At 41.1% G+C, this 25,032-nt stretch overlaps 1 protein-coding gene across 1 annotated transcript in view; it reads right to left on the bottom strand.

The window, feature by feature from the left end:
- Window positions 1-25,032, bottom strand: part of PTPRM (protein tyrosine phosphatase receptor type M) — a 712,503-nt gene that overhangs the window by 509,051 nt on the left and 178,420 nt on the right. The window contains exon 2 of the mRNA XM_065399529.1: window positions 20,098-20,220. Within this exon, the coding sequence (XP_065255601.1) occupies window positions 20,098-20,220 (123 nt within the window). The remainder of the gene's footprint in view (window positions 1-20,097; window positions 20,221-25,032) is intronic.

Below are 25,032 nucleotides of genomic sequence, written 5' to 3'. Positions count from 1 at the left end.
AGTAAAATCAAGCTTCAGGACTGCTGCAGCCAAAGCTATGACAATGGCGTGAACATGAAGAGAAGAAACAGTGGCATCCAGACAAGGATCCTTACGTTGAATCCAAGAGCTTTCTTCAAGTCTTGTGGCTGCCATTCCCTCAACCTGGTTATGTCAGATGAAGCATCATCATCTTTAGATTCAGCATCTCTCTTCGGAGTACTGCAGAGGATGTGCGTCCAGTTTTCAGCATCAACTATCAGAGAGAAGATCCTCATAGACAAGGTTATAAATCTGTCCATAAAGCCACTAAGTGACACTCGCTGGGAGAGCCACATTGACAGTGTAAGGCCAGGGAGGTACCAAGTGACTGAGGTTTCCGATGCCCTGATGGAACTGGCACAGTTGAGTAAAGCTGAGGCTGGAATCTGACACGATGCGCAAAGCCTGGCAAACCAAATCACGGACTTCAAATTTCTGGTCTCAACTGTAGTTTGGCACACTATCCTGTTCCAAGTAATTGTTGTAAGAAAGGCATTACAAACTCAGTCAATGGACATCGTGATCTCCACTACTTTGATGAGAAGCTGCCTTGATTTTGTAGTGGCCTACAGAGACAAATTTGAAGATGCCATCACTACTGCCAAAGAAATGTCAGAAAACTTAGGAATTGAGCCTGTCTTCAAGGAAACTCGTATTCATCGGAAGAAAAGACAGTTTGGTTACAAGGGCAGAGATGAGGTGATGGGAAGCTCAGAAGAAAAATTCAAGAGGGAGTTTTTTGTTCGCTCATTGACACTGCTCGAATGTCCATCGAAGAAACATTCAGACAAATGAAGCACCAAGGAAAGACCTGGGGTTTCTTAGTAAGCTGGTGGTGGACAGGAAAACACTAACAATTGTACAGACCTTCACCAGATGCTGACACATGGGAAACATTCAGACAGCAATGATTAAGACATCTACGTTGAAGTGGACAACATCCATTACATTTTGTCACACAGGAAGCACTCTCCAAGTTCTCCAATTCATTCATGATGCAGAGTTGAAGGACACTTTTCCTAATGTGTGGACAGCTTTGAAGATTCTTTTCACTCTACTGGTCAATCACGAGTGGTGAGCGCAGCTTTTCGCAGCTTGAGTCAGACTCATTAAAACTAGGGCTGTCAAGCAATTAAAAAAAATTAATTGTGCGATTAATCACGCTGTTAAACTATAATAGAATACCATTTCTTTAAATATTTTTGGATGTTCTCTACATTTTCAAATATATTGATTTCAATTACAACACAGAACAAAGTGTACAGTGCTCACTTTATATTTATTTTTATTACAAATATTTGCACTGTAAAACACAAAAGGAAATTTCAATTCACCTAATACAAATACTGTAGTGAAATCTCTATCATGAAAGTTGAACTTACAAATGTAGAATTATGTACAAAAAAAACTATATTCAAAAATAAAACAATGTAAAACTTTAGAGCGTACAAGTCCACTCAGTCCTATTTCTTGTTCAGCCAATCACTCAGACCAAATTTTTTTTTTTTTTTTTTTTTACATTTGCAGGAGATAATGCTGCCCACTTCTTGTTTACAATGTCACCTGAAAGTGAGAACAGGTGTTTGTATGGCGTTGTTGTAGCTGGCGTCGCAAGATATTTATGTGCCAGATGTGCTAAAGATTCTTATGTCCCTTCATGCTTCAACCACCAGTCTAGAGGACATGCATCCCTGCTGATGAGGCTTGTTTTAAAAAAAAAATGTGTTAATTAAATTTGTGACTGAACTCCAGAGCACAAGAGTCCTTTTGGGGCATAGGGAAGAAGATACAAATCCTACAAAGTCTCTTCAGAGGCAATAGTCCCTAGGCTATTCTGCCAACTGCTTAATTGAGAGGAGTCCTCATCTGGAAAAATTAGCAAATTTCATCTTAGGACAGAACAGGAAAATTCTGCCACAGATGTCAGAGAACAGCAAGGAGTTTGAAGAAAGAATTCATTCCTCTCCTCAAATGACAAAGGCTCTTCCTGTTTTCAGCCCCTCCCTTTCAATGAGAGCTGAGCGTACAATGGGCCTGGTGAAAGCAACAAAGAGATAATCTTAGGCCTGGTCTATACTTAAAATGTACGTGAACATAGCTACAGTGCTCAAGCTTATGAAAAATCTATAACCCAAAGGTTGTAACTACGCTGACCTAACCCCTAGAGCAGATGCAGCTAGGTTGATGAACGAATGGTTCCGTCAACCTAGCTACTGTAACTCAGGTAAGTGCAGTTCCTACAGCAATGGAAAAAAACCTTTTGTAGCTGCAGTTTGCATCTACGCTACAGGCTTAGCTATGGCGCTGTAGCTATCCCACTATAGTGCTTCTAGTGCAGACATGACCTTAGAGAGAGGCTGAAAATATTAAGGACCCTTCCTATCAGAACCACACTGAGGATCCCTCTTAGGTTTCTACTTTGTCCTTTAATGACAGGAGGTTATTACAAACTGCTTGCTAACCACTGCCATCTGTGGCAGAATCCTGTCCAGATCTGAAAGATGACTAGCCTTTTAGGCAACCTATAGAAAAACCAGTGATCGTTGCCCATGAATCAACTGCATATGATTTTAGTGTCCTTCCCACATCCCGAAAAGAGCCTTATGCTCTGTGCCTAACCATCCCCTGAATTAGAGAAGGAAAATATTGCGCCAACCTGCTGGGAATGGTTACAACATATAAAAGCCTTATGATGAGAGTTGTGAGTAAATAGTGAGGACTCTGACCTAGGCAAGCAGGAAAAGGAAGCTGGACATTAAGTGAATGAAAATCTGCCGAAGCCATCATAACCAAAGTGGGTTGTGGGGGGAGGAGCAATTCCATCGCTAGGTAGGAAACAAACCTCTAGTAGTAGAGCAACAGAAAGAGAACTAGCTTACATGACAAAGATAAAAGAACTACATACTGGGCTTGAGGCTCCTCTCATTTACGCTGGGATAACTCCATTGATTTCAATGGGGCAACTCCTAAATTATATTCATTAAATTGAGAGAAGAATCAGCGCCATTGCTTCAATCTGCTGGATAATATCTCTAGCTTATGTTTTTATGTAACATTTATTGCTAGAGCTATCGATTAATCACAGTTAACTCCAACAATTAACTCAAAAAAATTAATGACGATTAAAAAACTTAATCACAATAAATCGCAGTTTTACTTGAACTTTTAAACAAATAGAATACCAATTGAAATTTATTAGATATTTTGGATGTTTTTCGACATTTTCACATATATTGTATTCTGCATTGTAATAGAAATCAAAGTGTATATTATTTTTATTATAAATATTTCCACTGTAAATGATAAACAAAATAGTATATTTCACTTCACCTCATCCAAGTACTGTAGTGCAATCTCTTTGTTGTGAAAGTGCAACTTACAAATGTATATTATTTTTGTTATATAACTGCACTCAAAAACAAAACAATGTAGAACTTCAGAGCCTATAAACCCACTCAGTCCTACTTCTTGTTCAGCCAATCGCTAAGACAAACAAGTTTGTTTACATTTACGGAGATAATGCTGCCCGCTTCTTATTTACAATTTCACCAGAAAGTGAGAACAGGTATTCTCATGGCACTTTTGTAGCCAGCATTGCAAGATATTTACATGCCAGATATGCTAAATATTCATATGCCCCTTCGTACTTCAGCCACCATTCCAAAGGACATGCTTCTATGATGATGACACTCATTAAAAAAATAATGTGTTAATTAAATTTGTGACTGAACTCCTTAGAGGAGAATTGTATGTCTCCTGCTCTGTTTTAATCAGCATTCTGACATATATTTCATGTTAGAGCAGTCTTGAATGATGACCCAGCACACTTTCACTGCAGATTTGACAAAATGCAAAGAAGGTATTTGTGAGATTTCTAAAGATAGCTACAGCACTCGACCCAAGGTTTAAGAATCTGAAGTGCCTTCCAAAAATCTCAGAGGGACGAGGTCTGGAGCATGCTTTCAGAAGTCTTAAAAGAGCAACACTACAATGCAGAAACTACAGAACCCAAATCCAAAAAAGAAAATCAACCTTCTGCTGGTGGCATCTGACTCAGATGATGAAAATGAACACGTGTCGGTCCACACGGCTTTGGACTGTTATTGAGCAGAACCCATCATCAGCATGGTCGCACGTGCCCTGGAATGGTGGCTGAAGCATGACGGGACATCTGAATCTTTACCACATATGGAACAAATATCTTGCAACGCCAGCTACAACAGTGCCATGAGAACACCTGTTCTCACTTTCAGGTGACATTATAAACAAGAAGTGGGCAGCATTATCTCCTGCAAATGTAAACAAATGTGTTTGTCTGAGCGACTGGCTGAACAAGAAGTAGGACTGAGTGGACCTGCAGGTGCTAAAATGTTACATTGTTTTATTTTTGAATGCAGTTTTTTGTACATAATTCTATATTTGTAAGTTCAACTTTCATGATAAAGAGATGGCACTACAGTATTTGTATTAGGTGAATTGAAAAATACTATTTCTTTTGTTTGTTTACAGTGCAAATATTTGTAATCAAAAATATAAAGTGAGCATTGTACACTTTGTATTCTGTGTTATAATTTAAATCAATATTTGAAAATACCAAAAATAAAATATTTATTAAATATTTTTTGATATTTTATTATTGTTTAGCAGTGGGATTAATCATGCGATTAATCACAATTAATTTTTTTAATCGCTTGACAGCCCTACGTATCACCATCACATCTAGGCCCTGAAGATGAAGGGAACTAATCTATTACCCTATGATTCAGAGTGAAACATGAACTCATCTGTGCTCTGGTCAGAAGCTATTTTTAGCAAATGTTACAAAAGAGAAAATAATTGAGGATACCAATTTCCCCTGAACTGGGCTAGAGTTACCAGTATATTATACAAGTTAAACAGAATTCATGCAATTTGAAGAAAAAAAAAAGTTTCTAGCAAAGGGAAGTGGACTATTCAGAAAATAAAAATTTGGTCATCTCTGTAATGGTTTCCTCCCCCGCCCCATGAAAATAAGGGTGACTGCTTTTAATATTAAATTATTTGTACAATGACCAAAGGTATGCTAGAAACCTCCAAGAACAGATAGACAACGTCCCTGGCCTGAGCAGGTTACAAATTATAGTGTAGACAAGCCTCAAGTAAATGAGGAAACAACGGGAAGGTGTTGGATAGGGTCACAAAAACAATACTTCATGACTCAGGTGTGTCATCACATGACAAATTCAGCCACTGTTAGTGGCACCCTTATTGGCAGTCTCAACAGAGGCTCCAAAGATTGACTAGATACGTAAAGTGAACTACTTTCTGGGTGTTAGAAAGGAACTCCGTTTTAGGCTATACAGGAAAGCTTGCATTGGTACCACTCATGTGCAGAATAACATGCTTCATTTTCCAATGTTGTAAAATCTTAAATTCCATGAAAAATAAAATTAATTAATTTACATTTTCTGTGGATAACATTTAAACAAACCTCAGAACATAGCTATTTAAAGTTACTTAGGAGAAACATCTCACCATAAGAGATATATGGTGATATGTAATCCTATGCTACAAAAATTTAAATAAAGCAGGAACATTGCTGCTAAATAGGCAAACAAAACCTACTGAGAAAATATATTAAATGCTAAAACACTGTTCTTGTAATCAAAGCAAAGTACCATAACCATTTTATGGTTAGACACTATTTGGATTTAAAATAGTAGACTAATCAATTGATTTCTATTGGATTTATCCACCTTCCAGAGAGGGATAATGACATTCCCACATAAAAATAAATATTTTTGTGTAATTGTAACTTCAACCACTTAAAGGTCCTTAATATTAAAGACTTAATGTAATCACTATCTCATTGTATGGAATATCAGCTAGCTGTATATCAACAGGCCACTTACTTAAAATAATCATTTGCATCAAACATTGTGAATTTGCCAATTAATGGTATGTGTATTGTTATGCATTCAGCAGTGGTATGTATACATGATGCAAATAAGCATATAACCACATCCAAAAACAAATATAACTATGTAAATCACATATTTTTCATCTCACAAGGTACAGACAAAATGCTTCCCCCAATATTTGACCAATACCACATTCATGAATAGCATGAGGGTTGTTAAGCTTAAAACACCTTTTGAGTATCCAAAAGGTAGCCTGTGAAGGCATGATTTACAACTGATCTTGAACAATCCGAAATCACAACAGAATGAGGGGTCAGTCACTCCGTGAATTCAATAACATTCTTTCATCGACATCAAACCACTGCCACAGACAAGAGAAATTATTCCACTACACTTTGGAAATGAACAGAGGAAGGACTGTGAAGCATAAAGGAGGACGCACAACTGAATTAAGTGTTTCATTACAAAACATTAGTGAAAATTATATGCAGGAAGTGCCAAACACATAAGCACACTACTGGTAATATTTCTATTTCTCACTTACAATTATACATATACTTATCACTACAACACAATTAGTGACAAGAGTCACATCTGCAGCATGCAAACTGATAACAGGGGAACATTATTTGATTCAGAAGAGCCTGAACAACTTTGGATTCTTATCTGAGCCATCTGAATATTCTCTTTCATCCCACTTCTCCAAATCCCTATCTAATTCCTTCTCAATCCTCTGATCTAGAATCTGATCCCGCTTCCTGTCCTCCATCTGAGTACAGTCAGCTCATTGACATAGATCCCCCAACTACAGCCTACATCCTAACTTTCCCTCATTCTTTATCCATTCAGCTAATGCCTACATTGCTCTCTCCTCTTCTTCTCTTCTCTCTTCCTGATCCAAGTTCTGCCTTCCCTCCCTACTTTTCTGGTCACCCAGCAAGTGTCATTGTGAGGTTTCATAATTGCAGGGCCAGCTGCTCTTTACAAATCTCACGTATTATGTACATTCCTATGCATGTCAGGGGCATGTGATAATTCAAGAATCTCTGTACTCTGCTTTGACAATAATGTAAAGCACCGTAAAGTGGCCAAGTATTAGAATTATTATTATGCCATACACTCTGAGGCTCCTCCAAGGAAACTCCAGAGATAATGAGTTTGGAGCAAGCAGCTGTCTTCAGAACACTGAGGCTCCATGATGAATTTGGCAGGACAACAGCAAAGGTGTGCATGGTGGTGGGGGCAGGGGGAGAGCACGAAGGGATTGCTAGAATGTGAAAGACAGAAACAGAACATAAGCAAGAGAGAGAGAGAAAAGGAGTAAACGGGTGTGGGAAGGGGAATGGAGCCTGAGATCAGGCAGAGAGCAGATTGTAATTGGATAAAGAAAGGCTGTAGAAGAAAGAACGTTATTTCATTATATAGTACAAACACACTGGGGGGAGGAGGTGGCATCTCTAGGGAACATATTAGCAGGAATCCCAGCCAAGGGACAACTAACCTAAAATGAAAACTGCTCCTAACCCAGTCTGCTAGTAAGAGGTCAGATATTGATCACTGGTCCAAAATAATTTCTTATAATCTTCATACGTTTTCCTGCAGCTATAACAGGATTTAATAGTTTGTAGAATTTTCAGTAAGGTATGCGTGCCATTATGTCAAAGTAACAAGGGGCAGGAATTCAGTCGGGCTATGCAGTTAGTATAACATAGACGTAACTACTGAATATTAATCAAATCTGGTTTTCTAATATCATTTATAATAGATAAAAGTTCATAAAGTAAGAAGGTGAGGAGAGAGACGGAGGATTAGAGAGAAGGAATGGCCACCACTGGTATAGCATTTTAAAATGCAGGAATAAGATGATTTAATTGTGAAGTCAAATTTACAGTTTAAATTAATTTATCTTCATCCTGTGAACAATAACATCTTTTCTGAAATAAGTTACTGAAGTATCTGCTTATTCCAGCTGACTCCTCATACACTTGACTCAACACTTTAAACAGATGGTGGAGGCTTAATAAATATTCAGGCCATATAACACTGCTCTACAGCCAAAATGCTTCTGAAATAAATGTAGTCAAACTTTACTAATTCTGGGTCACTGAGAACGAAAATGATGCTTAAAATTGTTGATTGGCTCTAGTTTTCAAGATATGCTATTGGGTCAGTATATACGACCCTTAACTTGGGAATGGCGGAGGATAAGTGAGTTATAAAGGGAAGGGATCTCAATTTAAACCAGAAATGACTAAAATACATCTTTGACTGGATCTATGAATAAATCTATGACTGGGTTTGGACAGTACTTGCTTTTTAGGCAAAACAATGAATGATGCAATCTGAAGCTGGTATTGCATCATACATGATATGAATTGCATCATGTTATTCCTAGAAGTCATGGATGATGCAATCATAACGAAGCTTACATCACTCTGCTGAACAAATTGCCCTATATCAGCTCTAGAAATCATACAGTGTCGTGCTCTCTTATTTGTCAGTGTTTGATTTTGCAAAGGGACACATTTCTGTTTAGCCAAAGTGAGCAGAGATGCCTCGTACTTGTGTGAACAGTGCAGATAACTTCTGCTATGTTTGTGGTGAAGTGCATCACAAAAGCGCAGTATAACCACTATGGTTAAGAAAGCCTATCACCTTTATTTTGGCTGCAAAATTGGAGATCAGGACAAGAGGTGGGCCCCACACATATGCTGCAACACTTGTGCAACAAATCTTCGCCAGTGGTTGAACAGGAAAAGGAAATCTATGCCTTTTGCAGTGCCAATGATTTGGAGAGAGCCAACAGATCATACCAGCAATTGTTACTTCTGCATGGTGCCTCCAGTTGGAAAAGGTGTGTCAAAGAAGAAAAAGTGGACTGTGCATTATCCAAACATTCCATCAGCTATATGCCCAGTACCCCATGGAGAAGGGCTGCCGGTTCCTGATGCACCAGAATCATTCTCACTTGAGTCAGATAAGGAAGAGGATGAAACTTCTGGTCCTGAACCATCAATGTCACAGGACCCACATTTTCTCCCATCCTCCTCCTCTGAACCACACCTCATAACACAAGGTGAACTGAATGACCTTGTCAGGGATTTGGAACTACCCAAGAGTAAGGCAGAGCTGTTGGGCTCCAGACTACAGCAGTGGAATCTCCTGGCAGGTGATGTTAGGGTTTCCATGTTCCGTGACCGTCAAAAGGATCTTGTCCCATTCTTCTTCATGGAAGGTGATCTTGTAGCCTGCAACAACATCGATGGTGTGATGGCAGCCCTCAACATCGTTCACGATCCAGATGAGTGGAGACTGTTCATTGATTCATCGAAGACGAGTCTTAAAGCTGTTTTACTGCATAATGGCAATGTTTTGCCATCAATTCCAGTTGGTCATGCAGTCCATATGAAGGAAACCTATGACAACATGGAACAACTTTTGAGGTGCATAAACTATGACCAACATCAGTGGCAGCTTTGTGGTGATTTGAAGGTTGTTGCTCTCTTGCTTGGTCTGCAGACTGGATACACAAAGTACTGCTGTTTTCTCTGCGAATGGGATAGTCGTGCAAGAGATTCCCACTACATCGAGAAAGATTGGCCACTCCGACAGTCATTGGAGCCTGGGAGAAAAAGTGTTCAGCATCCACCACTTGTTGAATCAAGGAAGATTTTGTTACCACCCTTACACATCAAGCTGGGTCTGATGAAGAACTTTGTCAAGGCCATTGACAAAACACAAGCAGCTTTCAAGTACCTCCGTGGAAAATTTCCAAGGTTAAGTGAAGCTAAGATAAAGGAAGGTGTCTTTGTTGGTCCTCAGATTCGTGAACTTCTTCGAGATGATGCATTTGACCATGCACTGCGTGGCAAGGAAAAGACGGCATGGAAAGCCTTCCAGTTAGTGGCAATCAATTTTCTCGGAAACAACAAGGCAGACAACTACAGGTTGTTGGTGGAAAACCTCCTCAAGGCATACAAAAGCCTTGGTTGCAATATGTCACTAAAGATACATTTTTTGCACTCTCATCTAGATTTTTTTCCACCGAACTGCGAGCGATTTCACCAGGACATTGCAACAATAGAGAAACGCTATCAGGGCAAATGGAGCCCATCAATGCTTGCAGACTATTGCTGGACAGTGACAAGAGATGCTCCATTTAATGAATACAAGAGACAAGCCAAGAAGCGCCGAGTAGACACTGAATAGGACTAAACTATGTACATAATAGTTTTTTGCCTTTTGTTTCATAATAAATTTTATTTATATAACCCTTTTGCTAATTTTTTAAAGGGTTACATAAACAGGACAGGTGAAATATTATCATGTAAAGCAACCATAAACACATGAAAAGACCTAGGTTTACAATTTATGATTAAAACTCTACTATCTACACAATATACATAGACATAAAATGTAAAAACTTAAATATCTTAGAAACAGTAGCCAATCAGTTGTTTTAATCGTCATATTTGAATTCAGCACATCAAAATACATAATAAATAGCACATTTTATCTCTGAAGCAGGCGACTTCTCAAAAATTGTAGACCAGTGTAATTTTGTGTATAAATGCACAAATTTCATTCCTTTCTTGGTCTGTTCTATGCATTTTCAGATTAAGCCCTATAGTAAATTGATGATAGTTTCCAAATAAAACAGGGCACTGAATGCACCTATTTCTTTTAGTAACAATTAATTCATTATTTATGTTTGCAGTGCAGTAGCACGCCAAGGCCCCAATTAAGATTAGAACCCCATTGTGCTAGGGTTTTATTCCAGCTTTTATTTTTAATACAGTTCAGAAAGATCTTACAACAAACACTGTACATCTGAAAAGAATCTTGGTAAATATTAGGAATTCTAAAAATCCTTTTTCTTTTTTTTTTTTTTTGCCATATAACACTTCTTATTTTTGGTCCTATTTAAATAGTTTACTGCTTAAAGCTAACAGCTATCTATTTGAAGTAGAGCTATCTTAACCTTTAATAGTCTCTGTGGAGTAAAATAAATCAAATACCTAATTCAAGAACTAAATGGTGTGCTTCCCCCCACTGCCACCTAATTAATATGAAATGTTACATTTTGACATCAACTCACTCACTGAAGCATACTGCCTAAAATTAGCCATGTCACATACATTAATTCTGCTGTTGCCAAGGGACTACTGAACTGAGTGTACTTGTTTTAGTCTAGTATTTTTATACTGTTGCATAAAGCTTTTTGCTGTGAAAGCCAAGAATTCCCCACAAACCATTAATCTAAGAAGTTCTATTCATTACCATCAGAAATTAGTTTTTCTAAAATATGTAGCTCAGAAACTGCTGACAAACTACTTCAAATCCATTTTTTTAATGTTTCGCATAACTCATGGTTCAAGGCTAACTGAAAACTAATTAAAATTGTCAAGAAAACAATTTGAACAAGAAGAAAAGAAAAAAATTCTACACCAAGTGATGAGAAAAAATTGATACTACTTGACTGGATCTCTGCCCTTGAATCTGTTGCCTTTATTGTTTGGCAAATGAGAATTCCTCCGCTCTCAAAGGGGTTTTTGACCTTTCGAAGCATCGGTATGTATGTCCTTTCCAGAGAGCAATTGTCCATGTTCTTGTCCAAAACTCCAAGAACATTTCACTTCCTTTCTGAATGGAGAGAAAAGAGCTCCCTGATCTCTCAATATAATTTATTCCCAAATTAAATATCCATGTAACTAGATAACCAGAAAGTTAAAACATCAAGGATTTTCACCTCCCACTCTGACAGGAAGGCAGGAGGACAAAGAATCAAGTCAAGTGACATATGATAAATTATATTACATACAAGTCATTTTCCTTTCTCTAACAATAACATTACCTACTGTGACAGACCCAGACCAGTGGGATACAGGAGTCTGGTAGAGGGCAAATATACTGGTCACTGGATGAGTAGTTTTCTGTTCCCTGAGGGACCAGAGAAGGGGCTGCACTAGAGTAATCAGGAACCTGCTAGAACCAGTTAAGGCAGGCAGGCTAATTAGGACACCTGGAGCCAATTAAGAAGAAGCTGCTAGAATCAATTAAGGCAGGCTAATCAGGGCACCTGGGTTTTAAAAAGGAGCTCATTTCAGTTTGTGATGTGAGTGTGAGGAGCTGGGAGCAAGAGGCACAAGGAGCTGAGAGTGAGAGGGTGTGCTGCTGGAGGACTGAGGAGCACAAGCGTTATCAGACACCAGGAGGAAGGTCCTGTGGTGAGAATAAGGAAGGTGTTTGGAGGAGGCCATGGGGAAGTAGCCCAGGGAGTTGTAGCTGTCATGCAGCTGTTACAGGAGGCACTATAGACAGCTGCAGTCCACAGGGCCCTGGGCTGGAACCCGGAGTAGAGGGCGGCCCCGAGTTCTCCCCAAACCTCCCAATTGACCTGGACTGTGGTTTCTTCCAGAGGGGAAAGTCTCTGGGCTGTTCCCCAACCCACATGGTGAATCTCTGAGGCAAGAAAATCTGCCAATAAGCGCAGGACCCACCAAGATAGAGGAGGAACTTTGTCACACTGGTGTCAAGAGTGGGATCTTGGGGTGCACAGCACGGCGGAAGAAGGAGGGTGATTTAAAAAAAAAAAAAAAAAGGAGAGGGTTTATTTTTTTCCCACCACAATGGATGATGTAGTGCGGGCACTGATACAAGCTACGGCGGCCCAGCAGGAGGCTACCCATATCCAGGCAGCCGCCCAACAGGAGGCAGTGCGGCTGCAGCAAGAGACTAATCGCCTGCTGATGGACCAGGCTGCTCAAGACCGAGCTATGTTGCGGGAACTGGTAAACCAGGTAAAGTCCCTTACAGAGCTGAATCGCGGACATGATGAGACGCGGCTCATACGGGCCAGCCATTGGCTGCAGAAAATGACACGGGAGGATGATGTAGAGGCATACCTTCTGGCCTTTGAGAGGACAGCCCTATGGGAGGCCTGGCCTCGAGATCAGTGGTCTGGCATCCTTGCCCCATTCCTGTGTGGGGAGGCCCAGAAGGCCTACCATGATCTACCTGAAGAGGCTGCGGCAGACTACCCCCAGCTGAAAGCAGAGATCCTGGCCAGATCTGGGGTAACGACAGCAGTGCGGGCCCAGCAGTATCACGGTTGGAGGTACCAGGAAGACAAAACCCCGCAGTCCCAATTGTATGACCTCATCCATCTCGCACGAAAGTGGTTGCAAACAGAGTCCCGGAGTCCGGAAGAGATACTAGCGGTTCTGGTCATCGACCGATACATGAGGGGACTACCACCAGACCTTCGTGCCTGGGTAAGCCAGAACGAACCCTCCACCTATGACGAGGTTGTTGCCCTGGTAGAGAGGCGAAGGACAGCGAGGGAGCTGACCCGACCAGTTAAGGAAGAGGCACCCCGGATTAAACTAGCAGCACCAAGCCCTAAAGTTCAGGTGACTGGGCCACCAGGAGGGCCCAGGTGGAAAAAGAGAGAGGCTGAAGGCCCATCAGAGGCCACAAAGAGTAGGAGCACTGAGGGAGAAGAGGATCGTGATGTTAGACTGTCCAAACCAAGAGACCGGGGAACGCCTAGGGCTCCATACAGATGTTAGGCCTGCGGGGAGTGGGGACACATAGCTGCACAGTGTCCCAATGCTGAGGAGCCTATGCAGTGTAACCTGGGGAACTGGGCAGATCCATGCTCCCTAATCCACCTTGTAGGGGTCTCACTAACCCCACATATGTATACCAGACCAGTGAAACTAAATGGGGTAGGGACCACGGCACTGGTTGATTCGGGGAGTGCTATCACGCTTATCTCAGGGAAGCTCGTGAAGCGTAGTCAGCTGCTGCAGGCTAAACGTACGGGGATAACATGTGTCCATGGGACAGTTAGTTACTACCTCACCATCCCAGTAAAAATCGAGATCCAAGGGAACACTACTGAGGTAGCAGCAGGTGTAGTCCCTAAACTCCCATACCCGGTGCTCATAGGGAGGTACTTCCCAGGGTTTGGAAACTTACTCCCAGTAGGGGGATTGGAGAAAGATGGGGACCCTAAAATTGGTGAGGCATCCACAGCAGACTGTCAACCCCCAATCTTCTCTGAAATATCCCCAGATTTGTTCTCCACTCCCAGACAGGGTAAAAAGACAAAAAGGGAAAGAAGGGCAGCTAAGGCCTTGGGAACCCGAATACTGACCCAAAGCCAGAGGGTTGCTCTTGTAGGTAGGCGGACCCGTGCAGCTGAAAAGGAGGCCACGCAGGAGGGAGACGCACCTGAGTCTGACCCCCACCCTAATGCTTCTGAACCAGTAGAGGCAACAGAGACTGGGCCCCTAGATCTTGGGCAGATTAGCCCCTGGAGAGGAAATTTTGGATGGGACCAGGCAGAAGACCCAAGGTATGACAACATTAGGAAGGAGGTGACTGAAATAGATGGGGTCCCCATGGAAGGAAAAACCCAGGGACCAGGACCCTACTTCATAATGAAGAAGGATCTCTTATACCGGGGTGCACCAGTACAGGGGCAGAAGGTACAGCAGATCCTATTACCTCAAAAACACCAGAACGCTGTATTAAGTCTTGCTCATAGTCATCTTTTGGTGGGGCATTTGGGGGTAGAGAAGACCCTGGCACGAGTCCTACGACGGTTCTTCTGGCCCAGAGTACATGAAGAAGTGCGGAGGTACTGTGCCTCCTGCCCGGAGTGTCAGCTGCACAGTCCCCATCCCCACTTGAGGGCACCTTTAGTACCCCTTCCCATCATAGAGGTCCCCTTCGAGCGAATAGCGATGGACCTAGTGGGACCCCTGGAGAAGACAGCTCGGGGCCACCAATATATACTTGTTGTTTTGGACTATGCTACTCGCTACCCAGAAGCCGTCTCCCTGCGGAACACGGCCTCTAAAACTATAGCCAAAGAGCTGGTGGGGATCTTTGCCCGAATGGGGCTACTGAAGGAGATATTAACCGATCAAGGAACCCCATTTATGTCAAAGCTAATGAAGGACCTCTGAACGCTGCTCCATATACATACCCTGAGAACTTCGGTCTACCATCCGCAGACTGATGGGTTGGTAGAAAGGTTTAACCGAACCCTCAAGGCTATGATAAGGAAGGTGGTAAGTCGGGACGGGAAGGATTGGGACACCCTACTACCCTACCTTATGTTTGCTATCCAGGAGGTACCACAGGCCTCAACTGGGTTTTCCCCCTTTGAGTTATTATACGGGCGTCACCCCCGTGGCATACTAGATATCGCCAAAGAGATCTGGGAAGAAGAACCCAATGAGGGGAGAAATATAATAGAGCATGTAATGCAGATGCAAGATCGGATAGCCCGGGTTACCCCTATTGTACGGGAACGTTTGGAGAAGGCCCAGGAGGCCCAGCGAACCCATTACAATCGCCAGGCAAAAGTGCGACAGTTCCAACCAGGGGATCGGGTTATGGTGTTGGTACCCACGGCAGAAAGCAAGCTTCTGGCCCAATGGCAGGGGTCCTATGAGGTGGTTGAACCCGTGGGGGAAGTAACCTACAAGGTGCGGCAGCCAGGACGCAGAAAACAAGAACAGATTTATCACGTTAACCTTCTGAAACCCTGGCATGCACAAGAGACATGCACAATAGTCCAAAAAGACCTAACCCAGGAAAACAAGCCTTCCAAACAGGTGAGAGTGTCTCCCGATTTAACACCAGACCAGAAGAATGAGGTGTCTGACATGAACTTCCAGAACCAAGATGTGTTCTCAACAAAACCGGGTCGAACAACTGAGACATATCACCACATGGTCACGAACCCTGGGGCCAGAGTAACAATGAGGCCCTATCGGGTGCCAGCGGCAAAAAGGGAGGAAATAAAAGCAGAAGTAAAAAAAATGCTGGCGTTGGGGATCATCGAAGAATCCCACAGTCAGTGGTCCAGCCCAATTGTGCTGGTGCCCAAACCTGATGGCACCACAAGATTTTGCAACGACTTCCGGCAACTAAACGAAGTATCCCAGTTCGACGCGTACCTCATACCTCGCATAGTTGAGCTAGTGGACCGTCTGGGTAATGCCCGGTACTTGACTACCCTAGACTTGACAAAGGGGTACTGGCAGATTCCCGTTGCAGAAGACGCAAAGGAAAAGACTGCGTTCTCTACACCAGAGGGTCTTTTTCAATATACTGTCCTCCCTTTTGGACTACATGGGGCCCCAGCTACCTTCCAGCGCCTCATGGACAAGCTATTACGCCCGCATAATAGTTATGCTGCTGCCTACTTGGACGATGTGATCATTCATACCCCAGACTGGGAAACCCACCTGGAGAAGGTGGAGGCAGTCCTCGATACCTTCAGGCAAGCTGGCCTTACAGCAAACCCTGCCAAGTGCGCTGTAGGGTTTACGGAGGCCAAATATCTTGGCTACATTGTGGGAAAAGGTCTGGTAAAACCCCAAGTGAACAAGTTAGAGGCCATCCAAAATTGGCCCCGACCAAGTTGCAAGAAACAAGTCCGGGCGTTCCTAGGTGTGGTGGGGTATTACCGACGATTTATCCCCCACTTTGCCACAAGGTCAAGCCCCCTGACAGACCTAGTGAAAGCCCGTGGACCTGATCTGGTGAGATGGTCTGACGCAGCAGAGGAAGCATTCACAGACCTACGGATTGCCCTCTGCAGTAACCCCGTACTGATAGCCCCTGATTTCACCAAGGAGTTTATCCTGCAGACGGATGCATCGGAAGTAGGGTTGGGGGCCATTCTATCACAGATGGTCGGGGAGGAGGAACACCCAATTCTATACCTCACTCGGAAACTCCTTCCAAGGGAACAAAAATATGCAGTGGTGGAGAGAGAATGCCTCGCTGTAAAATGGGCCATGGAAACATTGCGCTACTACCTGCTCGGGCGCAGATTTGTCCTCGTGACCAACCATGCCCCTCTTCAATGGATGCAGTGGAACAAGGAGAAGAACACAAGGGTGATCAGATTGTTCTTATCCCTCCAACCTTTCCAGTTCCGTGTGCAACACAGAGCAGGGAGCCGTCATGGCAACGCCGATGGCTTGTCACGTGTGCACTGTCTGGCGTCCCAAGCTGCCCAACCCCTTGGCGTTGAGCAGGGGGGGGGAGATATGTGACAGACCCAGACCAGTGGGGTACAGGAGTCTGGTAGAGGGCAAATATACTGGTCACTGGATGAGTAGTTTTCTGTTCCCTGAGTGACCAGAGAAGGGGCTGCACTAGAGTAATCAGGAACCTGCTAGAACCAGTTAAGGCAGGCAGGCTAATTAGGACACCTGGAGCCAAATAAGAAGAAGCTGCTAGAATCAATTAAAGCAGGCTAATCAGGGCACCTGGGTTTTAAAAAGGAGCTCACTTCAGTTTGTGGTGCAAGTGTGAGGAGCTGGGAGCAAGAGGCGCAAGGAGCTGAGAGTGAGAGGGTGTGCTGCTGGAGGACTGAGGAGCACAAGCGTTATCAGACACCAGGAGGAAGGTCCTGTGGTGAGAATAAGGAAGGTGTTTGGAGGAGGCCATGGAGAAGTAGCCCAGGGAGTTGTAGCTGTCATGCAGCTGTTACAGGAGGCACTATAGACAGCTGCAGTCCACAGGGCCCTGGGCTGGAACCTGGAGTAGAGGGCGGGCCCGGGTTCCCCCCAAACCTCCCAATTGACCTAGGCTGTGGGTTCTTCCAGAGGGGAAGGTCTCTGGGCTGTTCCCCAACCCACATGGTGAATCTCTGAGGCAAGAAAATCTGCCAATAAGCGCAGGACCCACCAAGATAGAGGAGGAACTTTGTCACACTACATTAACTAGATTCTTATCCTTGGAAACTGAACACCTTGAAAAGTACATTCATCAAATTGTAGGAGAGCAAAAACCTGTCTGAGGTGTTCCAAATACCTCCAAATTGGGGAAACTTCCTGAAATCTCTTCCCCTACACAAACAGAAAGAGGGAGAGTTGAGGAGAAACCCTCAAATAGATGTTGAACTGTTAGCAACATGACCACTCTGAGTACAACAATATATGGTTTGTACTGCAAGCAATTCAAGTGTTCAGATATTGATTCCTTTGCATTAGCACCTGTTTGAGAAATTGTACTATGCATTAATGAAATGCTCCAGAAAGTTTATATAGCAAGTGGCAGGGCTAGTGGACAAGAACCAACTTTATAAGGAATCTTCTAAAATATCCTTAAACAAGTATGATGAACTCTATCTAACACGAAGGTCAAATCCCAGTAGTCAATCAGTCAACAGGAGCATTTGTTTTAAAGAGTTCTACTTTAGACATAGGAAACTGAATGGAAAGTGGAAAGGCATTTCAGTGCAAGTGTCAACACCAGATCTGATTCTGTCCATAATAATACATAAGTGGCAGTGACAGATATATATCCAGAGAGCACCTTGGCTTTCCCTGCTTCTTGTTTTCTAGGAAGAAGATCCATATATCTGCTGTAGATCCAAAATCCCAGGTTTTTGCAAGATTCCTAAGGATGCTTCCCCCCTTCCCTCAACCAGCCACGTGCATTTCTATCACAGAGTAAACTAACACTATCACTTACATCTGCCCCTCAAATTTCCCCAGCCCTTCCTACTCTCTTCTCTCCATCCAACAACCCCCTGCTCACCGGCTGATAGTATTTTCCATCCCCTCACGTATTTGGTGAGCTCTGAGGACTTATTTAGGGAAGGGTGCATGGTAGATAACCAAAAGTCAGCACATACTTTACACATCCATTGTCACACTGAATGAAGCATTGGAACCAAGCAGTGCAGAATTGTAATGTTGGATGGGAAGTTAGGACCCACGAGATAATTCTCTTTGATAAAGTGGTCTGGCCAATTAAATACATTGGACAACCACTGCTATAAACATACTAAGAATCAGCAGTGTCGATTAGACTCTAAACTCTCCTTTTATATCACTTATTATGATAGGTTGAAGAAGGGTCTAATTATTCTTATTCAAATTATTATGATAGGTTGAAGAAGGGGTCTTTGAACAACAGATGTGTGTACTAAAGGACTTATGTATGCTCAGGTTTTGCTCATGCAGTGATTGCTTTAATAGTTTTTATTTATTTTTAAAAATACACTTTAATAGCACTTTCTTATTCTTATAAAGAGAAGACTATTAATGGGATTTCAACCCCTAGGGTATAGTACTGAGACGTTATGGCACTAAATTATCTGGACATTAATGAAATAACAGTCTGAAAGGCTATCAAACCATCTGGGTATATTTAAAATAGAAATAATTTTCTTAATATAGTATGAGGATAATATATAATAGCTGGTGTTGTTCATTAATGCAGAGGAAGTGCTGTACTGTTAAAACCACTGCACTCAGGAGGTGATGTTTTTATTTTTGGCATTCGTAGGTGGATAGCAATCACCACATGAAGTCTCAGTATATAAAAGGAAAAGGAGATTCTGGGCCAAGCTACCCAGCCAACATCACAGGAGTTGGCAGTCAGGGAGTACAGTTGGGACCCAGAGGAGGGCATCCTTGAAAATAATCAGTGATGAATTTTATATCCATGAATATTTTCAACCCTGAGGCACAGTTCTGAATGCTTACATGTTGGGTAGGAGATACAGGCAAAAGAGTATTTCATGGAAATAGAATAAAATAAATATTGCATTGGAATTTAGGGATTGTGGCTGTGAAATTTGGTCCCATTGTGCCACAGCACATTGCCTTCATGAGATACCACAATCAAAATGCTTTTTAAATACTGTGTGCATACAGCACATATAATAAGCAGAACTTTGTTCAGTATTTTGCATCTGGCCCCTTATTTAGGCTTTTTTTTTTTTTTTTTTTTTTTTTTGAGTTTCTCTTCAAAACAGTTTGCATTACCTTTCAATTTGTTTTTTTTTTTAAATACTTAAAACCATTTTTGTTTTCCCGCCAAGATTTTTTCCCCTTTGAATATTCCTTTTTAAAAGATTTCTCTCCACTACTACTACTATATATTAATTTTTATTCCTTCATTCTAGTTTCCTTCTCTCTTCCCTAATTACAGGTATCAAAGTTTGAAACTTTTTGCCTACAGTTTTAAGCATAACAAAATAGAATTTCATTTTGCAGTTAACCAAATCATTTTGAAGAGCTAAGTACTACAATTGCAATAAGATTTAGATAGAACATTGCTTTATCAATCGCACTGTCACACAGTGCTATAAGCTAAAATGAAAGAAAAGGAGTTTCAACTGCAAACAAACCTGATGGCATCCATGGATCAGATGAGGGCTTTAACAGTGTGTTCACCTGGTCCCAGTTAAGATCATCATCATCAGATTGACTATATCCACAGGAGCTAAATGGCTCATCAAAGGAACAACCTCCTGTAAAATAAATGCACAGGTACAAATTAAATCAAGCAAGCAAATATCAGATGAGTTCTATTTCCTTTCCGAATCACTTGGATACCAAGCTGAATTTGAGTTTTTCTTAGAATAAATAATCATATGACTATTTCATGGTCATGATAGATTCACAGAAAATAGGAAACGGACTTTTTGCTGTGGAAAACTAATCTCAGAGGGGACAAACATGAAATTTAGAATTTCAGTCAATGTTTCACTTACTATTTGGTTGTCCAGTACAAAAAAAAAAAAAAAAGTAGAAGAGAACTCCAAGTATGCAAATCAAAAACAATCTGAGGGCACATGCCTTCAGCACTGAGCACTGGCTGGAGCCAACAGACCTGAACCTGAAGATCACATCTTTTGAGAGCAAGCAGGGGAGAAGAAAATACTGGTGGCTCTGGAAAAAATTTCCCCCAAAAAACAGTACTGTTTCTGTGTTTTCCTTCCCTTCCTCCTCAATTGTCCAGTCATCAGAGCAGGATCTTTGTTTCAGGGGACTATACCATTCAAAGGCAGAGCAGAGGAAAATAAAATATCAAGCTTATAGAAGAGAGAAAACCTAGAATGTCTGATCACTTTTATAGTTGCTAGAGCTTTATTTTGTTAATAGTACTGTTTCACTTCCCAACCTCCTAGAGAATACATCATTATGAACACAGTAAGGGTTCAGCAACCACAAAAGGAAATGGAAATTCTTTGTTTCTTTCCTTAGGTGTGTAAGCATTCTTAACATAGTTCTGTCCATTCAGGCCACTAAAATGTGTTTATAAAATGCTATCTTGCCCCCTGACGTCTGCCATTTTACTCCACGAAAATGAAACTTTGTGGAAAAAAAATACAGCCTGAGTCGTGCGTACTTCAGTCCACATTAAAACAGGCGATGCACTTGTTCATATGAAACTAAACTTTGGGGCTATTCCTCAATTTTGAGACCAGTCTGTACAGACATAAGAGACCTAAATTTGCCAAGCTTCACTGAAAAGGGAGCTTCAAACAAAATATAGATACAAAACCTTAAAAAGAAGTCCCTAAATTGCTCCTACAATATAATTAAATCCATGACTAAAGAGTTTCCAAAATACTTTAGAAGGAAATAAATGAGTTATGGAAAAAATAACCAAAACATAAGCAAAACAGTCTTCCCACAACCCGCAAGAAGAGCCTAGGTGCACTACTGCCTTCCTATTACATACTGTTGGCTCATAACTGAGAAATGAGACACATTTTGTGAGAATTATAACTATAAAATTAATTTTTCATTAATGAACAGTCAATAAAGCTTCTCTTCCCCCCCCCCCCCTAAATACTGCCATCTGTTTTCCTTTTATTGTGAATCTCACTTACCATATTGTGTATGCCCTAGTTCAGAGGCATAGGTCAATCTACGCTGTTCTAAACCATGCCATGTAGAAGAGTCATTCATTAGCTCTAGGTATGCCAAGGAAATTAGCACCAATGGACACTGTATCTTTCTGTATCACTTTTAGGAGTACAAGTCTAAATTAGATATTCCACTAGGACCAAAAAACTCATTAAAGAACTTACAGCACAATCGTTCACCTTGACAACAACAGATTTAAGTCACTCTTACCAAGTTTAACAAATTCAGAAGTAAAACAGATTTGTTTAAAGCATACTAAGCGACATCTAACATTTTTGGTGGGAAGGTTTAAACTATTATGCAGTCATTTGCAGGACATATGCTCCAATGTTTGCATAAATATTACTTGCTGTAGTAAAGTTCGTCTAGGTGCCTAGTTTCAGACACAGAGCAAAGCAGACTTGACCTTGCATGTCACTATTTGAAGAGAAAAATATACATGTATTTTTATAGGGAATGTCCCTCAGAAAGGGATCCAGAGGAAAGCCAGGGATGGTTCAAGGGACGATTTACAAAGTAAATCCTGGAAGAATACATGAGACCAAATAAAAAGTTAGCACTACATTAGGGTTTACAGTTGAAAAATTTATGGTATATCAATTTAATTCTCTTCATTATGAAAAGGTCTTTATGAATTGAAATGGTACATAAAAATGTTCGTTCTTCCTAAACCCAGGATAAAAACAGAGCTCCTACAAAGTCCAATACTTGTGAAAGTGAAGATTTTGTGAATTTCATATTGCCATTAGATGTTTCTCCCCTTCTCTCCAGTTATGAAGTTCATATAAATATAGATAAACAGAACTGAAGAAGATGGGAAAGACCTACAAGTCCATCCAGGCCATCTTTCTCTGCCAATGCAGGAGCGTTCCTCACCATATATTTTCTACTGTTTTCTCTCATTTCTCTTGTTAAACTATTGCAAATTCATACATCAGGAAGTCTGATTTTTTTATTGTTTCCCCCCCCCCATTACTGACCGTATGTGTTCCCCCAAATAACTGCTCTTCATCTTTGGCATTTATACCCAAACACTTGACAGTCATCACCTTATATATGGTTAGCTCTTCTAAAAGTTAAATTAATCTAATCTTCACACATGGACTATATGTAAGAGGAAGACTTAATATGAACTTTTACATTCTACCCTGCCATAGTGACCAAATTATCACACTGGAAGATAGTCTAGCCTTAAATAGTCAGGTAAGTAGACAACTGACTGAAGTACATAAGATCCTTCATAGCATAGATGTCAACCCATGTTACCAGCTGCAAACCAATGCAGAGGCTAAGACATAGATTAATAAATTGAGTTAGACAAAAATTGACTTATTAGGAAGTGTTTTGTAGATTAAAAAACTGTGCGTCAGATATGTATATTGGGTGCAGGGGAAGTTTCATAGGCTGAACTAAAAACACTGAAAATATTTGGGAAACAGCTGGAGAGCATAACTGAATGAGAGAACAAAGTATTGACAATCAAGAACCATGGCAGTCGGAATGGCTTTTATTTGTTCGCAGGTAATTCTGATATTCACATATAATTTAGTTAGAAATGTGGCGAAGCTGTTCATAAATAGGCCAAAACAGCTGACAACAGTATCTTTACACTCATTACTAGTCAAGCTCTCCATCTTTCTACTCCCTGTTTTGGCACAATGCTATTACTATACTTGGTTTCTATCTGCACAAAATGAAAACTGAATGCTTTCCTTCTGCACTGATGTTCAATTAAATTGTACATGATATAGACAAGACAACAAGGAAAAATATGCATCAATATTCCCAAACAACCTTAGTTCCTCATGTTTCTTCCACTGTTCTAGAAAAACACTTGCAACCAACAAATTAGAGGATGTTTGATATGTTTTACTTAAAATCATTGTTGTTCTATTTAACTGAGTTTGACAAAAATGATAAAGGTGTATAAAATGCATCCTAACTTTAATCACATCACATTTGGTGACTGAGCACAGCAGAAACATTATTTTAAAAGTTATATAATTTAATCAAGCAAAGCAATTTTCCCATGTTACCCTGGCATTAAAATGTCTACAAGCTGAACTATATTTTAAAAGTACTATTTCTAGACTTACTGAAATATTTTAAAGAAAATAGGATGTGTCTGTTTCATTAAGGTTCTCTGGTTTGTACTGCTTTTATACACATTTGTGGATTCTTGAGAAAAATTTAATGGACAAAGGGTTTATTGTTTCTTGTAGATATTAAAAGCTGTGGCATTCAGAATGAATAAAATTGTCCCCAGTAATTGTAGTGTTGCATCCGGTTCACTTTATGCCACTGTGCAACTGTAGAACTCTTTATTTCTTGAGAAAAAAATTTCTGTTTTTACATGGCTAATTTATTGCAGATCTTGAATACATTGTTGGATTCAGCCAGAAAGTTAAGATAAAATGAAAGCTATTACTGACTTCATTTTTTCCAACAAGAATTAAGTTTTTTCAAGGTATATATTTTACATTAGGCTTATTGTATAGCAGGATACAACATAATATTGAATGTTAAAAAGGCATTCAGGTTGGGAATATGACAACCCAACTAAAAAAATAAAAAAATTCAAAGTTGAGCCAGACACTTTGCCTTGTTCCTGCTGTGTTTACATAACGCAGGGATATCAGACCTCTTTGTGGTGTTCTATCCAAATATATGCTACAAAATGTAAGGGTAACGGGACATGTTATGGCTAGGAGTATCAGCCTTAAATGTTAGTTGCTTTGCCAGGGAAATATGCAGGCTAACACAATGCACCATAACCAAGAACCCAAATACTCTGTGGCAAATTAAATCCAATTTTCACTGTAAGACCCTCTGGGTTTCTGCAGCACTTCTATGAAAAGCAAACTGAAAATTCTGTGGCAGAGACCGGTAAACTCAGTTTTTCAGTTTATTGAATTAAACATGTACATGAATAATACAAGTAAAGCATTATTTATGTCCTAGTTGATATTAATTTTAATTTACATTTTGTTGTCCTCAAATTTTCAATGTTTAATGTGGCACAGATGTTGTGTTGTCGAAACACAACTACACTGTAGAAGTTGTTGGGAGGGGATAAAGGTTTAACAGCTGGTTCAAAGATATTTGGGGCTTTTGGCAGAAGAGAAGACATGAGAAACAATTTGAGCTTTTAGCACCCATGAGGTATTGGTGGCTTTTGGTAATGGGGAGGGGAAGCAATTCCTCTTTCCTCAGTGACAGGCGCGCAGAGCCAGTGGACTTTTGGGGGGGGGGCAGAGGGGAAGGGAATCCTATCTGTGATGGGGTGCCCAGTGCCTTTGCAGCCCCTGCTGGAGTCCCCGCAGTCCTACTACACCCCACACCAGGAAAGGAACAGCAAAGTTGGGTCCTCCAGGCCTGCCTAGAGAGGCTGCATGGAAGCAACCAAT

This window comes from Emys orbicularis, chromosome 2 (assembly GCF_028017835.1).
Source record: "Emys orbicularis isolate rEmyOrb1 chromosome 2, rEmyOrb1.hap1, whole genome shotgun sequence".
Lineage (NCBI taxonomy): Eukaryota > Metazoa > Chordata > Testudines > Emydidae > Emys > Emys orbicularis.
Note: the sequence above shows the minus strand (reverse complement) of the source record. Positions and strands in the feature narration are given on the sequence as shown.